The sequence below is a fragment of the Populus nigra genome, chromosome 19 (assembly GCF_951802175.1).
Source record: "Populus nigra chromosome 19, ddPopNigr1.1, whole genome shotgun sequence".
Classification (NCBI taxonomy): domain Eukaryota; kingdom Viridiplantae; phylum Streptophyta; class Magnoliopsida; order Malpighiales; family Salicaceae; genus Populus; species Populus nigra.
In genome coordinates this window covers 9,127,566-9,144,581 of record NC_084870.1, presented here as the reverse complement: position 1 = coordinate 9,144,581, position 17,016 = coordinate 9,127,566, and the positions used below count along the sequence as shown (strand labels likewise).

Here is a 17,016-nt window from a genome sequence, read left to right as displayed (position 1 = left end):
TGGGAAAAATAGTGCAGGTATGTTGTTTGATTGATTGTGCGCTGATAACTGAGAAAAAGTATGTGTTAGAAATATAAGTTCCGAAGAACATCAGCACTGTGATAGTATTAATCCGAGGATTTACTTTCCCAATATTTGAAATGACATGAAGAATCCAACATTAACTTCGACATACTTATATCAAGAGTGAATAAATCAATTAGTCATCGCACGCACGAACACTCCACTGTAGCTAGCGCACCGAGCAAGATCTGCATTGCATATGGCCTGTCTACGGATGGCGACCCCTTGCCAGAATTAAAAGAGACAGGCATGGATAGTGCATGTCATTTTGCTTGCTAGAATAGTTAGCCGAGTGCCAAAAAGTTAATACATGGGTCCTCTTCGCTTTATTATTGGTTCTAACTTACATTAATTAGATATTGTAATATTGGGGATGATACAAGCAACCCGAGACTGTTGCATCAAATTTGAATTGCTAACAATTACTATATAAAAAAAAAAAGGAGTTGTCCTAATTGTTAAATAAGAGGCATGTTTCTTTCTTAATCATTGGCATTCAAACCTAAAGTTATATTGTGACAAAAAAAATTCATATTAATTTCATTGTCAAATGTGGATCATAGTGTATTTCTTGACTGGATAGGCTTAAATTTACTGCGAAAATACTTATTTCTGATTGAAAAACTTCTACAAAAAATTACCTTCTGGATGTACACTGGATGATGTCCCAGCCAAGGAAAGTTTAGGTATATAAATGTTGGAAACTTGTTTTAATTAATAATGGATGAATAAGAAATTAATCTCAAATAATATTTCTCTTGGTTTTTCTACTAAAAATATCATTGATTTTTTGGATATAATTCTTGATTTATAGTGACTAATCAAAATTTAGTGGTGATGAGAAATAATTTTTATTAATTCTTTAATCTTTTTAACTTTTAAAATTTTCTATAAAAAACGGTGGATAAAAGAGTTGCGAACTTGAATTTTTAGATTTTACACACTCTTCCTCGCACCTCATTTTTTTTTGTTTTTTTATTTTTTATTTTATACTTTGATTTTTCTTCTAAATTTAGAGCTCATGTTTATCTTATTGAGAGATATGCTAGTTAGTTACATAATCTTTAATTCAAGGCAATGTTTGGGATTATAATAGAAGTTACTTTTCAAATTGTTTTTTGCTTGGAAATGCATTAAGATATATTTTTTTAATTTTTCTAAATTTTATTTTTGATATCAACACATCAAAAGGATCAGAATTTTTCAAAAGCAAGGTTGAACTGCAAAAAAAAATATTTTTTTAAAAGTGCATCTAAATCAATGTAATGTTGTTAAAATCTTGAAAGATATATTGCAAATATTTTAATTGTAAAAGTGAAGATTTATAAAGTTTTAAGAACAGACAATCATCATTGATAACAATAAAAAAAATTATTATTTTAAAATGCTTCAACGAGAAAGTATCATTCTTGTTTTAATTTAAACATATTTAATTTTATTATTAACATGCATGCTAGATTTTTTTATTTTATATCAATTACAAATTTAAATATATGTCTTGCATTATGCATACCGCACAAATATGTTTGGCAAATATTCAAACATATACACCAAACATATATTTAAGCATAATTAAAGCATGTTTTTCATTAATTATATTTTTATTTGAGATAATAAATTAAAAATCTTTCCTCGCTAATATATAAACTTAGGAACTTTAATTCTACAATAAAAACACAAGTGAAGCATTACGAAGAACGGAGAGCTGAAGCTGTGGAGTTATGCAAGAACGAAGCTCAATTTATTCCGTTGGAGTTATATAAAGCTTTATAACTCCCATTCTCAACAGTGAAATTGAGACCGGGGTGTTTGGATACGAAGGGGGAGCATAATCGATTTTGCTGCCTATTTCTCTGTTTAGGTTTTTATGGAAAATTCAGCTTTAGAGACCTTGACTTGTAACAGCTATCTAAATCAACGAGTGGCGTGTAAATGTTTTTTTCCCTCTTTGTTGAAAAATATATGGTACGGGGACGGGGGACCATTAATCCACTGAAAAATTATTAGGGGCTTTTACTCGGCAAAGCTTGCATCATTACTCGATGATGAGGCCATGAGACCCTCAGGCTATAGATTATTAGAGTTATGAACTGATTGGACACAGACTTGTGCCTCAATAAACAAATTAATGACACCACGAAACCTTTCTTGTTATCAATATTTAGCTAATTAATTGAAAGGGCGTCTCCATGAATGGCAGAGAATTTTAATATATGAGCCTGATCGATCGTTGCGCTGCGTGTTGATGCGTTTTGGAGTCCAACAACACAAAAACAAATTGGATTAGCCTCTTCAGCCCTGACATAGGGCAGTGATATACTCTAAAATATTTATGTACGATTCTTACGTGAATTGAAATCAAAAGATTAATAAGGTGAGGAGATTATGTAGCGAAATTGAAACCAAGATGCCTTTGGAAACATTAGACGGCAAAACATGTATACGTCACTTTCAATTATAGATGGATAAATTAAGACCACTTGGGTATGGTTGTCCAGATGTCTTTTTATGTAGGTTAATTACAGAGATATTATTGTTTTCAGAAGGGTGTGTAAAAAAGAAAAAGATTAAAATATATAAATAAAAAATCTCGAACAGGGTCCTAAAAACAATCCACCGTTGATTGGTGGTAGGTCCTGCACTGACCAGGCGGCCAAAAATATTGATGTAAGAAGACTCAGTGGATTCACTAAGGAAGTGGAGCAAACGTGGAGCTGAACAGGAAGGATGGTGGAAGGTGAAAACCGACCTTTTATTTGCCTCACGTTTCTTGAAGTCAAGAATCCATGGTTGCTAATACAAGCTGCTGCGGTCTGGTCCAATATATGTGTTCGTTAGGCCACCAAATATTTGCACGTGAAGGTGGATTGGAGGGGACAATTTGCACCCATGGGCATCAAAGACGGTCCCTGTGTTGCCAATTCACGTGATGCAAAAGTGGCCATGGTTTTACCGTGCGCGCATCGCGTCGTGCTATATGGTCTTTCCACTATTTTTAGAGCATCTACAACAGATATGCTAAATGAAAAGGCCAGAAACAAAAATATATATATATATTATTTAAACTTTTCAAAGTTTATTTTACATGATCAAGGGAGTGCTAAATAAAATATTATTTTACCTTTCTCTTATAAAAATGTTATTGTCGTGTATCTTTTAAAAATATCAAAATACTATTTATTATAATAATATTTTTTATTATTTTTTTAATCTATGTTTTTCTAGTTTGTTTTTTGTAAGATTATTTTAATTTCATGTGCCGTATGATACGATTGGCGTGTTATTCAAATTGACTCAGATCATTTTTATTATTATTTTTTAATTGATTTTTTTTAAATTTTATCCTTTAATATTGGTTTCATAAAGAATCGCTTGTGTTATTTTTATACATGTCAAATCAACCTGGTCATATCAAGTTATTAAAATAGTTGTGTATCAAATAAATTAAAATATTGATGGCTCTTCTAATTTTTTTATTTGAGAGCATATAAACAAAAAAAACCTTATTTATTCGATTTAAAAAATATATTATTGATTTGCTAAATAACATGAGATGAGATGCTCCTAGAGGATTCAAATCCTTTGTATTGCCTTTTATCACTCTTTTTCAGTCAACTATTACCTTTCCAGTAATTGTTACCAAACCTCTTTTTGACAAAGTCTTTCAGTGGAAGACAACAAGAGAGCAAGATTTTGTCTTCTGGCTTCTTTCTACGAAGTTTCCCTCCTTTGCTTTGGTTCGATTGGATTACAAAGAAGTTGCTTTTTGGATATTATCACTTAGTGTCTTTGTTTGTTACAGAGTATCACTGTCCACTACGTTTGGTAATTGGGCAAAGCAAAATATCACGGGAAGTTAAAACTATTGATAATCTAAACTTATTATTATTATTATTATTATTTCCATAGAGGAGCCAGATGAGTCATAACAAGTTCATTTGCAACTCCAAACTGGTCGATAATTAATAAAAATGAGAATAATTGTTATTATGAATATGGTCATTTCTTATAATAAGGAAAAACAGTGAAAAAAATTCTGAAGGGTGTAACTCAATTGGTCATATCTTGAATTTTTTTTTAAAATCACTAGCTCGAGTCTCACAAACCTCAGAGCCACTGGAAATTTACATGGTCATTAACTTCAGAGCCCGTAAAATTAGTTGAGGTGCATGCAAACTGGCTCAGACATCCACGTTAATAAAAAAAATAAAAACCAGTACAAAAATAGATAACCGGAACAACAAGCATGTAAAAACTATTTTGTACGGGTTAAATGGGTGTTTGGCAATTCACGGTCAAAATATTATTTGTTCAAAATTTAATTTTTATAACTGCCTATAAAAATAATTGATTTTAAAAAATTGAACTCAATTGGAAATGGCCGTGTTGAATTGACCTGATGAAAAATACATGGACTTATTGATGAATTTATAAAAATAGAGGGTGCAACTTAGTGGGTTTTGCATCCTATTTCTACGAGCGGTTTTCCTTTGATTTTTTTTCATTATAGTTGTAATTAATTATATAATTAGATTACTTGATGGTTCTGAATTATATATAATTGGAGAGGAAAAATTTAAAGAAATGTAGCTGGATATTAAGCTTCGAACAAGAAGAGCAACATCGAGCAGAGAGGGGCCTAGCTAGAGGCAGCATATATATGGTGCGTTGGACTTTGGTGGCAAAGGCAAAAGCAGAAACAAGTAACTGGAGCGACTTCAGCCCACCACTTTGGCAATGTCTGTGTGCTTTTCTTGATACACTGAACCTTCCCCTCGTACATATTTGACTGCTTTTTAATTCTAATTCATCCATGTCTGGTTACTAGCGACTCCAACTTGTACAGTGTTTTCCGTTATCTCTTAGCTTCTTTGGATTCAGCAATGAAAAAACACCGTGAATTCTCAGTAGCCACCTCGTTTTTACATCATCATGATTGTCAAACGCAATTCCATTAGAGCAGCAAACGGTTCGTATGGCTGGAAGCCTGGAGCCACTGCTCCTGACTTTGAACCGAGCTGGTCTTTGAGATGAACTTGTTAGTCAATTGTCATGGTCAAACTTGTTGGGCATTAGTCAAGACAAACTAAATTGTCAAACTTGTGAATGAGCAGCGTTAGGAAAAACAGGAGAGAAAAAATTGCGCCATGTTCAAATTATATTTTCTTTGAACGGGTATCTGTGTCAACTGAGACTAGACTATCATACTAATAGACTTGATGTCGGCGGAGCGGGATTATTTTTTTTACGCGTAGAATATTATTCAATTGCCACAAGTGTATTTAAAAAAAAAATACACGACTTAGATCATAGTTGGTTTTAATTTAATTATAAAAATAAAAAAACAATAATAAATAGATTAAATTTAAAAATAAAAATATCAAGATACCTAAAAAAAATAATAGTTAATAATGACAATAATTCCAGAGCTACAATTATTAAGTCTTTTTAATACTTGCACTCATTGGAGTAGATATTTTAACTCATGTTTAAAACAAAAACGGTGACCTAAGGAATCGGACTCTTGTCAAATTTATCAACTTATAAAGAGAGACTCTGAAAAATATTTTATAGAAAAAACTAATTTGGACATGATGATCTCCCCAAACCTCATTGTGTTTCAAATGGTATTTTTTAAAATTTTGATTTTTTATTTAAAATTATTTTTTGGATCATTTTAATTTACAGATATTAAAATAATTTTTTTAAATAAACAAATATTATTTTAATATATTTATAAATAAAAATATTTTAAAAATTAACCTCTACTAAACCTATAAATATCCAAAAACAATGGACAATGGACAAAATTTTAGTGGGCCTCCATCCCACCAATAACTTATTTACGTATAATCACCCTCAAATAAAGGCCCAGGTTTATCCCAAGGCCTTAAGCCTGCAACTGGTGCTACAAGGGACCATGTTAATTATTAGACTGTTCATGACTGTAAAGCCCAATGCCTTTTTTTTTCTTTTCAGAGGACTGCAATGCCCAATTTGATATCCGGTTGATTGAAATTATAGTGTAAAATGTTTTTTTTTTAAATGTATTTTATTTAAAATATATTTTTTATTTTTTATATTATTACATTAAAATTATTAAAAAATATTTTTAAATATTTTTAAACTAAATGCTTTTTTGAAATACATTTAAAAATAATTTTAAACGTAAGAACAAAGCAGCTACAGGCATAGCGGAAGCAATAGGAAACGTGATTTGGATGGGAATTGGCAATCATCTCCTCGGCACTGTCACGGGAAAATGATTATAAAATAGACACAGGTGGAAACATTCTAGATGAAAACGCTTTTTAACTGAGATGGTAAAAGAGTAATTCTCTAACAATAGAGGTCTCATTCTTGTAATTACATTCTAACGAATTTATTTGATTTGTCAAAAAAAGAGATGGTGGAAGGTAGTAGTATGTATAAAAAGAAAGCAGGCATTCCTTTCCTTTCCTTTCCAACATGCATTACAAAACATCAGCATCGTATTAAAATATAATTACAACTCGATGAAGGCATGTTCCATCTTTTTTTATTTATTTTAATTAATATAAGTATTCAGACTAGTTTGTACAATCTTGACTAATCCCACAAACTCTAAAATTAATGATTATGTAAATCTTTGATAACCCTGAAATTTATAAAACTTGAACTTGTAATCTCTAAAAAGCAAATTCAAACAATTGAAATCTACGATTTACTTAAAACATAGCTGCAGCCGCGTAAACAAACGGACCCTTTATCTATATGCACTTGCAGTCTCGTGGTAGCTAGTGATTGATTGAGAAATGGAAAATATATTGAAATTATTTTTTAATTTTTTTAAAATAAAATATATTGAAATATTTAAAATAAAAAAGTGAAATTATTTTAAAAACACTTGCAAAATATAAAAACAATCTTACTCTTTTTTATAGTAGTGGAGAGTGTTTTATCTAAAAAAATTGTGTGTTTATTAATTATTATCATGTATTATATGAATCAAGCAAAAACATATCGAGTCTTGTTTGGATTCTACTAAATAAGTGCTGACTTTTGTGATATATTTGCTGATGTGTAACGTCACCCACCATTTCTCTTGCTTTGTACTTTTTGTCCGCTTCGAAGAAATATTGTGGCTCCAAATTTTCACTTTCCAGAGAGAAAGAGGAGAGAAAAGAAGAGGTAGAAGAAGAAGGGAAAGATATCTAAAAAGGTTGCGTTTTTAATGGCAACCTTTCTCTCCTCTTCTTCTCTTCCTCTTCCTCTGCTCTTCTCCTCTAATCACTATCCACATCAGACGCCGCCATCTTTCTCTCTCTCCTTCCCCTTCTCTCATCCTCTTCGCGCCACTATTACTGCAAATTCTAGAAAAATCAAAACCGTAATCCTTGCTTCGCCTGCTTCAGATTCTTCCTTCGATGGATTCGAGTTTAATCGAGAGTCTGCTGATAAGGTTGGTTAGTATCTCTATCTCTCCATCCTTTTCCTTTTCTCTTTCAATTGGATTGGATTGGACTTTGTTTTTTATATTGGGTGTTATTTTTATAGAATTAATTAGTTTTTGTTATGGATTTGATGATAGTTGATGGGATTTGTGGAGTTTAGGTTTAATTGAGCCTCTGAACTTGTTGAATTGTTGGGGATTAGATTTAAGGCGAAACTACCGAATTGGATACTATTGGCTTTGTTTGAATTCACGAGTGCTTTAATGAATGAAATTATGAAACAAATGGATTGTGATATGATTTGGGATGTAAATATGGTGCGCTTGCTTAAATTTAGGTGGTATGTTAGCTGCTGGTTTTGAATTTTGGCAAAATGCAAGATTTGAAGTGAACCGAGTTGTGTAACATTTGAAAGTTTTTATAGGGCAGGGAGAGCAAGTAAGAACTACTATAGATAATTCATCAGATGAAAGCTGTTTTTGTGGAATGAGAGTGTACATCGTGAATTTTCAATGATAAACTGGTTTGTTTTCATTTTGCAATATGAGCTGGGTCTATAAATTACATCTGTTTCTCTTCAATGTGACGAAGTTTGCATTTGGTTTGTGATTTTGTTTGCTACGCTCTATGCAACTACTGTTTCATGATTGGTCAATTTATTGATCACCTTGTTTTACTACCAAGTCGTGGTAGTTTTGTATGTAGACGATAACAAGCAACAGGAAAATCAATCTGCATGTTGAGTTCAAGATTGTTTGTAGTTGGTATTTGATTAATTGTTCAATTTATTTCTTGAAGGGTCATATGATATTCGTAGTGATTAACAGTGTAAATTCTTGCAGAAATCAGTTCTCTCAGATTTGATACAAGAGATAGAGCCACTAGATGTGAGCCTTATCCAGAAAGACGTTTCACCTACAACATTGGATGCTATGAAGAGGACCATCTCAGGCATGTTGGGCTTACTTCCATCAGACCGGTTTCAAGTGTTTATCGAGGCTTGGTGGGAATCTCTCTCAAAGTTATTGGTCTCTTCAATGATGACAGGGTATGATCAGTTTTCTTATACTACTAAATATTTCTATTCTCTGATGTCAGAAGGGATTGATATCAGTTTGGTAAATTTTTTTCAATTCATTGTTTTTGTTATTTAGCTTATATAGGAAGGTTGTTATTTGTCTAGGCCCATTTAATATCACATGATCAAAAGGGAAAAGAAGTTATTTGTGCAATTAATTCTTGGATGGTTAGTTGTTTGAACACTTTATGCAAGACATGATGTTTTGAGAAGCCTGCCTTTAGTTTATTCTTTTTTTACAATCAGTGTTATGTAACACAGTAGATATTCATGAATTGTTTTTCTCCTTGAATTTCAGGTATACGCTGCGGAATGCTGAGTACAGGCTTTGCCTTGAAAGAAACCTTGATATACACGAAAAAGATCTTGAAAAGCAAGCGCAAGAAAATTCAAGAAATGAACTTCAAAGGACAGCACTAGAAAGTGAAAAAACAAATCAAAGTTTTGGAAAGGATACTGAATTTGAAAAAACCATGGAAGACCCATCCAATAACATTGATCTCCAAGGCCTCGGTGAAATATCCCCCGAAGCTCAGCAATATATTCTTCGTTTGCAATCTTGTTTATCTTCTGTTACAAAGGTATGCAATAGCATTCTAGAACTCCCTTGGAACGCAGACAAGTCGTAGTTTATTTTCTTTATAAATTTGAGATGATAAATAATGGTTAAGAATGTCCCACACGGACCTGGATGCTAGTTTGTTGGTAGCATGGTAGCAGAATATGACGTACTTGGATGTCCAATAGGGGCGTCACTAAGGATGCAGCCTTATGGAATGGGAGGGTGTTTTCATAGGAATCCTCAGACTGTTGAAACGAAAAGCTTTGTTGATTTGAGATGGAAAGCTTTGTTGAGTGGAATTATATGAGTCGGTTTTAAAGCTAATCAGATGCGAGTTTATCTGCATCCTTGTGAGTATCATGGATTCTGGTGCTTAGGATTCTTTATGAGAACACCTTTTGTTAGGTTTTTGACTGCGTTCATGCTGTTTTAATTCTTATGAGGCTTGCATGTAATCTAGTTGATTATGTAAATATCACACATATATGAAACTTTGCATTTCCTTTTTCTAAAGTATCCTGAAGCCATGCATGTCTTTCTATACACATATCTTTCCCATTTCAAGAAGAGATGTGCTGTAATTTAGGAGAGAAGATGTTCCATTTCCAATGATAGTAGTTTTCTGTAGTCCTGTACTTTTTGATAATCACGTAACGTATCTTCTTTGCCACCATGTCCACATAGGTGAGAGAAAGTGATTAAATTTCTGACTCCGGAGTTAAATGTCTTTGGTGCCAATACTCCATGGTTATTATGAGAGTTTGATCGATGTGATTGAATGCTATTAGAAACAATTCATGTATTACTGTTTTGTTTTTTCACCGTTTAATAACTTATTTTTCTAATCTCAACATCCTATCTGGTGTTCTACCTCTAATTTGTTAATTTTCAGAGACATGCTCAGCATGTTTAAATTCCCACCCTCTTTTGCTAGGAATTAGAATATCCATTCCAGATAGGTGGTCTTGGTGCATGGAAACTGGCCCAATAATACCACCTGACCATAAAACCAAAAACAGAAAATTGTTTTTCTTTGCTGCTTTATCCATATGTTTTATTCAGGATGTATTCTTACCTTTTCTTGTCTGTTAAAGGAACTACATGACGTTAAGAGGAAAAGTGCTGCTCTTCAAATGCAGCAATTTGTTGGTGAAGAAAAGAATGATTTACTGGACTACTTAAGGTCACTACAACCAGAGAAGGTAATAATTATTCCAAGCTTATTTTCCTACAGAATATCTTCTTTAGAATTTTGCCTAATATTTTCTAATCACTGTATGCTTTACATGAATTGATCTCCACTATCAGATGCTGTATGCTTCACATAAGATGATTTCCACTATCAGATGCAGTGATTGCATGCTTTGTATAAAACTGGTTTTTTACAGGGTTTAATGCTCTTAGTAAAGTACTAGTGAGGTCTCGCTGTTGTTTATAATGTTTGAAAAAACTTGCTAATGGCTCAGCACATGAAAGTGGCAATTCTATATGACAATCCTTTCTGATATGTAAAATTTCTTGATGTTCCTGTTTTTTCATTAGAATAAGCTAAGAAAGTTTTCTTTGATGACCGTTCCAATAGAATACGCTAAGAAAGTTTTCATTAGAATAAGCTAAGAAAGTTTTCTTTGATGACCGTTCCAATAGTCAGCAGTTATAATATTCAATGTCTTTCTTTCTTTTTTTCCATCTTCTTTTGCCACTGTACCGAGTGTAAAGCTATTTTTATTGTCTAGCATCCAGTTTTATTTTCTCAATGTCAGTCCTGTTTCCGAGAATTTGACGTGCAATGATTTTTTATTTTTTGGTTCTCCCCCCCAGTGTTTGGTAAGGCGTTTTTCAGTAGACATAATGTTGCCCATAGATTTTAAAGCCACAAATATCTCTCTGATCCTGCAATTCCTTACACTAATTTCAATGTTCATAACCCCACTTTTAACTCTAATTATGTTGGTGTGTGTGTGTGTAAAGTGACGATTTACAGCTTTTGGTTTAACATTGTCCGTACTAGTGCAATCTTAACTGTAGCTACATTTTCCTACACGAGTATTTATGTTTTCAAAGTGTTCATATGAATCTGCTATGAGAACAACGTTACTATGAATTTTTTTGTTCTTTCATAACCACTGGAGCACAGGTGTTCTTTCTACTTGTGTTTAGCCGAGTGCTTTACTTATATATAATATAAGACCAGCTCAAGCAATGAACTGCTTGACTTATTTTAGATATGCTGCTAATATATATGGTTGTAACATGAACAGGTTGCTGAGTTATCAGAACCCACATCCCCTGAATTAAAAGAAACCATCCATTCTGTGGTCCATGGCCTTCTTGCAACCCTTTCTCCTAAGATGCATTCCAAGACTCCTCCGCAATCAGATAACACATCAACTGGATCACTAAATATTGGAGGTGATTGTGCTGAACTTGTGGAGAACACCTCACTTCATTTCCAGCCCCTCATTTCGTTGACTAGGGACTATCTGGCGCGTCTACTTTTCTGGTTAGGCTTTCTCATTGAACTCTTTTTTCACGATGTTTGCATTTTTCCCCCTGGCAACAGATTTTAATACCCTGCTACATCTGTTGTCTTTTATTCTTCAAGGTGTATGCTTTTGGGGCACTACCTTCGAGGTCTTGAGCACCGAATGGAGCTGATGGAACTTCTATCCTTGACAAGCCATGAAGAAAATGATCCCCGTGAAGATGAGCAAGTTGCTTGAAGGTGCTTTCTTTCAGATGCTTCGGATTGTAAATATTCAAAGTTTGTTTTGCAACATGAAGAGGCTGGAAGTGAGATGCAAGTATAGTCCAATTGAGCTCCTGGGGATAGATAGTTTCCTTACGTGTAATAGAATACCTTATTATATTTCAGCAGTATATTATCTCGTCCTTTTCTTTTTTCCGTCCGATTATCACCACACACGTGCACAAAGGAGAAACCTGTGCGTTTTTACTTTCATTTATGTTTTTAGCTAGTGCTGTTAGTATTGCAATTTTTTTCAAACGTTGTTGCAGCCTTGCAGGTGTGAGTATATCCAAGGAATGATCATAAGTAGGTCATTTACCAGTAAATGTGGAGGGGAGAAATCAAAATTTCTTCACACTTGTTACAAGCTGTGGTTTTCATAACCTCTGGTTATTGAGCCGAGAATTTGTAATTGCCTCTCACCCTTTCTTTTCTGTTTAATTACACACACACACACACACACACACGAAAAATGCAGGACTTATGTTCCATGTAGGGCCATGTATCCATATTTAATATTTCACCTGCTCATGTTAAACCACATATCAACATATGGTATTTTCATTCCTTTAATAGCTTGACATGTAAAATTAAGTGATTTGACAGTCCTACCATTTGTTTTAACAGACATGCACAAGTGTTGTTCTGGTCTAAGCAATAACAGTAAGAATCTGGAGTGACCAAGGCAATTTCTGTAAGAGTGAAGTAAAGAGAGAAGAAATACCTGGTGACTAAAGAAGATAGAAAGTCTCGAAGAGAGAGACAGAAGACGTATTTAAGAAAGTGGAGTTAAGGTCAATTTTGATATCAGCGCCATTGCAGGTGGCTGGCGGGAGATAAAAGCGGGAAGGGTCTTTTTTTTTTCTTGTAAATCACAAAGTAAATCTTGTATGCAATCAAAGAAGCAAGAAAAATGATCTAGCAAAAGAATACAGAAAGGGACATCTTATATGTTTGCTTTCGCAGCCACTGTCTCATGAAAGTAAACAATAATAGAGGAACCTTGTCTTTTCTTTTTTCTGTTTCATGATCATTGTTTCCGGGGGGACAAGAGCCAACATTGAAATTCATTATCAGTTCAAGTTGGCTGACACCATTTTCACAAATAATTCATGGAGCACCATTCTCAGATGATTCAAAGATGTTTCTATTCTGTCTATGAAGCATTTAATGCAAGGATCACTAGCATTCAACACGGTTCTCTACTTTATTTGAAAGAAAGGAGGAAAAAGATATGCTTAGTCGTGCATCTAGGTGATCAATAATTCAACTTGGTATCAATCAATGAAAAGCGCAGGGTTTTGCTCCCGCCCACACAGTCATACTCAGCTAAAGTCTAGGTGTTGTGATGGAAAAAGAATAAAGCATCCAACCAACTTGCATTACTAGTTAAAACATATAATTAAATAGACTGAATTAATGGTCTTCAGCGTTTGATATTACAATACGAAGGATAACCTGTGGAACAACTCTTTATGGCTAAGATTAAAAGGAAATGTAAAATCACCAGACGAACCTAAAACAATAAGATATATCATTCTAATTCCTATATGTCAGTTTAATATCATTTAATTAATTTTAATGATGACAGCACCACGAAAGTGGAGAATGAGCTTGTAACAGCGAGTAAGAGAATAAAACACTGGTTTCGCCCCACAGATTAATTGGGTTCTGAAAACTTCTAGCCGGTCTGAAGAATCAATAATAAGAAACACTTTCAAGAGGTAACAACAAAATCTGAAGAAGAGAAATGATCACCAAGAAATAGCTTAATTTTAAATAGAAGAAATTAACTAGCAACTACAGTGACAAAATTGGAGGGATATCCAAGTTTCAAGAAACAAATGAGAGAGACGTGCTTAATAGAGTGGAGTGGACAGTGAGGACGTTTCGAATTTTGATAGTAGCGTAATTGCAGATGGCGAGAAATGAAGGCGTGGAAGGTAAATAAATTAATATTAATAAAGACTTGTATCAGCATTTGGACCTGTTAATCTAGACTTTGAGCTGGCCTTTGACTTACAATTACTGGGCTTGCTGTGAGCTTTTAATACTGGGCTACAGACCCACTAGAAAAAATGTGTTCCGCTTGCATGCATCATCAGTGAATAAATTGCATCTTGCAAATAGGAGCATCAAAGCAAAATATCATACATAATATTAATGCTTTGGTGAATTTCATCTGGAAGCAGAAATTCAGCCAATACAACAAATAGTACAAGAGTTGACCGCGCCAAAATCCCATCCACTGGACGACGCCCAATGACAACATGGATCTCAAAATATGGAATAATCGGTAAGGTTTATATCAAATACAAGAATCAAATGACAATGCCACCCCAATATAGCAGCTGAGACTCATAGACTTGTACAGCATAAAGCTTAAGGATAGAATATCCGATCTGCTTTCTACAAACCGAACAACACAGCAATGGCAGTCAAATGAGCTGTGGCTCCATTTGCAGATTGTAACACACATGTTCTACGAGACTAGGATTAAAATCTCCTTGTACCAAAATGAGGTTACTATGACTTAATCTGAATCTGAAGAGTCATGGCTCTCGCTTTGTCGCACGCTCCTCCTGGTTTGTGCACTTGATTTAGATGAATTTAGAGATGATTCACCCTCGAAAAAGATTACTTGAGCTTTAGCCAATCTCTCCTCCAAATCCTCTGTGTTAAACTCATCTGTCCCTCCAAGCTCATCAAATCCCACCTGGACAATAAAAACAGGGCAGTCTAACTTTCAAAACAGCAGAAAAAAGGAGTGAATTTAGTCAACAACGCATGGCTATATATATAAATAACATACCACATAATCATCTACTTTGGCATTCTTTATAAGTGCAAGTGTTGGAAGAACAAGAATCTTGAGTTTCTCAGCCAAAAATGGACTTTTCTCAGCATTAATCTTCACAAAACGTGTCTCTATATGTTGCTTTGCCAGTATACCCATGTGCTTGTCCATCACCTGCAAATGAACTGTAAGCATAAGAACTTCTCCTAAATCTCCCCCTTTCCCAGTTTATGTAAAGGCAATACTAGTATCACTTTCACACACAAAGTAGCTCATCACATGCCGAATAGCTAGAAAGTAGTTAGGAGTTCTTTAGCATAACTATCTCTACAATGTTGGCAAGATCAAGCAATTAAGCAACGGTATTATGTTGCTATTTAAATGAGAACTAACTGCATACGTATTTGAATCAGTATATAAAACACAACAGATAATAGTTCTGGCATCAGGGAACCTCTAACTTTCATTAAGAACAATCCTATTTATAAATTGCCCTTCGCAGCCCATGTCAAGAAACAAAGACTAGCAAAACCCTGAACATCCACTCCCATTAAAAAAAGTTGAAAAACTTGCTAAATAAAACCTAAAAAACTCAAAATTCCAAGATTAAAATTCCTAGAAGAACAATGAAATTCCTTAAAACACTAAAACATCAATAAAAAAAACTTTCTTTAACTATATAAATGAAAGTGATAATGATTTCCAGTATTACCTTGCAAGGCCAATTATCGCGATAGAAATGGCAAACGACACGATCACTAGCTTTGACAACAGAGAAGAAATCCTTCTCTGATGGAATCTCAGTGTACTCGCCATGACCTAAAGAGATCCAACGGCTACGCTTCTCCGCCATTTTCTTCATTTGTTGCAAGCGTCTCTCCCTCAATGCCTCTATATCGTCGAGATCGAGACGATCTAAGGCTGCGATCTCTTCGTCGATCTTGTCTTCCACTGCCTTCGCTACAGTAAGTACTTGCTTCTCTATAATCTCTTGAACGTTAGGGTTTGCCATTGTTGGATGATTTCGGGAGATCTCTCTCGCTTGCACGAAACGAATTTTAAAAAATGGGAAATTGAAAGAAATGCAAGGAGATTTTTCGCTTGGACAGTTGCACTTCGGCAAGAAAATGGCTTAATGCATACCGTTTTGATCGAGTGTTGGGCTTAGTCCAGGTCCTTCACTTCAAGGTGAGGTCCATTTAACAAGTTCAGAACCCACATAATAGCCTCAGTTTTAGAAATTTGGGCTGATCTGAAAGCTTAGTTTTTCTACGATGTTTATTTATTTAATAATGGGCTTTGGGTACGAAGGGCATGTCCAGCAAGGACCCGACTACTATAGAACAGTACAGTCAGTACCTTCTTGGTATACATAAATCTGTCGGTGTCTTTGTTTTAGCCAATCGGCAATCAACAAATCAACCCCTGCCGCTCTACTAACCTGCCATGTCCATATATGAACGTTACTGCTCTCTATATTAACAGTTTATATGAATTGATTTAGTTATATAGATTAAGATTTATTTTATTTTTATGTTGTAAAAGTATTTAAAAAAAAATTATTGAAAATTAATTTTTTTAATTTTTTTTATATGCTGATATCAAAGATAATTTTATAAAAAAAATATTTTTTTAATATATTTTAAAAAACAATTATCTTTGAATAATTGAATAATTAGCCTTGATTCTTTGACTAAACAGATTCTACATTGATCATCCAATATTTTAATCTAGTTAGAGTATTAATTGATTTGTAAGGCACAACTTATTATATAATACTGTATGAGATTATAAAAAATGAAAATAAAAACCTTTTAGTTAAAATATTATTAGTATTGCTATTATTATAGCATATAAGCTTATATTCTCCGATAAAGATAAACGTAACATGTGATTCCATAAACTAGTAAAAAAAATTAATTGATTTAATTAATTATAATTAAAAGAGAGAAAAAACAAGAATCTTGAAATGTAGAGGGATTCTGATACCTGTTTAATTATATATAGTAATTAAAAATTGAATATATAAAAGATCACACACACATATGTTAACTGATGTACAATGCAAAGAAAGATATTATTTTATATAAATCTTAATGAAAGAAGAATAACAAGTTTTACACTGATATTTTCAGCTCATCATATTTTAAATTTATTTTTTATAAATTATTAGTTTAGGTAAATTTTAGAATCATTAAAAACTTACATAATCATTAACTACTTCAAGACTTTAAAAAATTAATTAAAATATGTATAAATTAATCTGAATATCTATCATTTATATATATATATATATATATATATATATATGAAAGTCAAGGAGGATTACTGAGA

The 17,016-nt window shown here is 33.4% G+C and overlaps 2 protein-coding genes across 3 annotated transcripts; one reads left to right on the top strand and one right to left on the bottom strand.

Annotated features, from left to right (window-relative positions):
- The first annotated feature begins 7,155 nt into the window (after positions 1–7,155).
- LOC133680245 (uncharacterized) lies at positions 7,156–12,211 on the top strand. Of its 2 annotated transcripts, none has more exons than XM_062103055.1 (6): positions 7,156–7,504; positions 8,339–8,544; positions 8,873–9,155; positions 10,231–10,338; positions 11,398–11,639; positions 11,742–12,211. In XM_062103055.1, the coding sequence occupies exons 1-6, from the start codon at positions 7,277–7,279 to the stop codon at positions 11,857–11,859; spliced, it is 1,185 nt and encodes a 394-aa protein (XP_061959039.1). In that variant the 5' UTR covers positions 7,156–7,276; the 3' UTR covers positions 11,860–12,211. The 2 variants fall into 2 exon arrangements, with proteins under 2 accessions (XP_061959039.1, XP_061959040.1); XM_062103056.1 differs by having other exon boundaries at positions 7,334–7,508.
- A 1,809-nt stretch (positions 12,212–14,020) lies between these two features.
- LOC133679425 (thioredoxin domain-containing protein 9 homolog) lies at positions 14,021–15,810 on the bottom strand. The gene is made up of 3 exons (XM_062102025.1): positions 15,395–15,810; positions 14,698–14,856; positions 14,021–14,601 (listed from the first exon to the last, which is right to left on the bottom strand). The coding sequence occupies exons 1-3, from the start codon at positions 15,692–15,694 to the stop codon at positions 14,419–14,421; spliced, it is 642 nt and encodes a 213-aa protein (XP_061958009.1). The 5' UTR covers positions 15,695–15,810; the 3' UTR covers positions 14,021–14,418.
- Between the last annotated feature and the right edge of the window lie 1,206 nt (positions 15,811–17,016).

What these genes read in the sequence shown, in the direction of transcription:
- LOC133680245 (XM_062103055.1), top strand. Translation starts at nt 7,277, where the DNA reads ATGGCAACCTTTCTCTCCTCTTCTTCTCTTCCTCTTCCTCTGCTCTTC. An exon ending in ATCGAGAGTCTGCTGATAAG is followed by an intron (nt 7,505 to 8,338) that starts GTTGGTTAGTAT and finishes AAATTCTTGCAG; the next exon opens with AAATCAGTTCTCTCAGATTT. An exon ending in GGTCACTACAACCAGAGAAG is followed by an intron (nt 10,339 to 11,397) that starts GTAATAATTATT and finishes TAACATGAACAG; the next exon opens with GTTGCTGAGTTATCAGAACC.
- LOC133679425 (XM_062102025.1), bottom strand. Translation starts at nt 15,694, where the DNA reads ATGGCAAACCCTAACGTTCAAGAGATTATAGAGAAGCAAGTACTTACT. An exon ending in GCGATAATTGGCCTTGCAAG is followed by an intron (nt 14,857 to 15,394) that starts GTAATACTGGAA and finishes GTTCATTTGCAG; the next exon opens with GTGATGGACAAGCACATGGG. An exon ending in CCAAAGTAGATGATTATGTG is followed by an intron (nt 14,602 to 14,697) that starts GTATGTTATTTA and finishes TTTATTGTCCAG; the next exon opens with GTGGGATTTGATGAGCTTGG.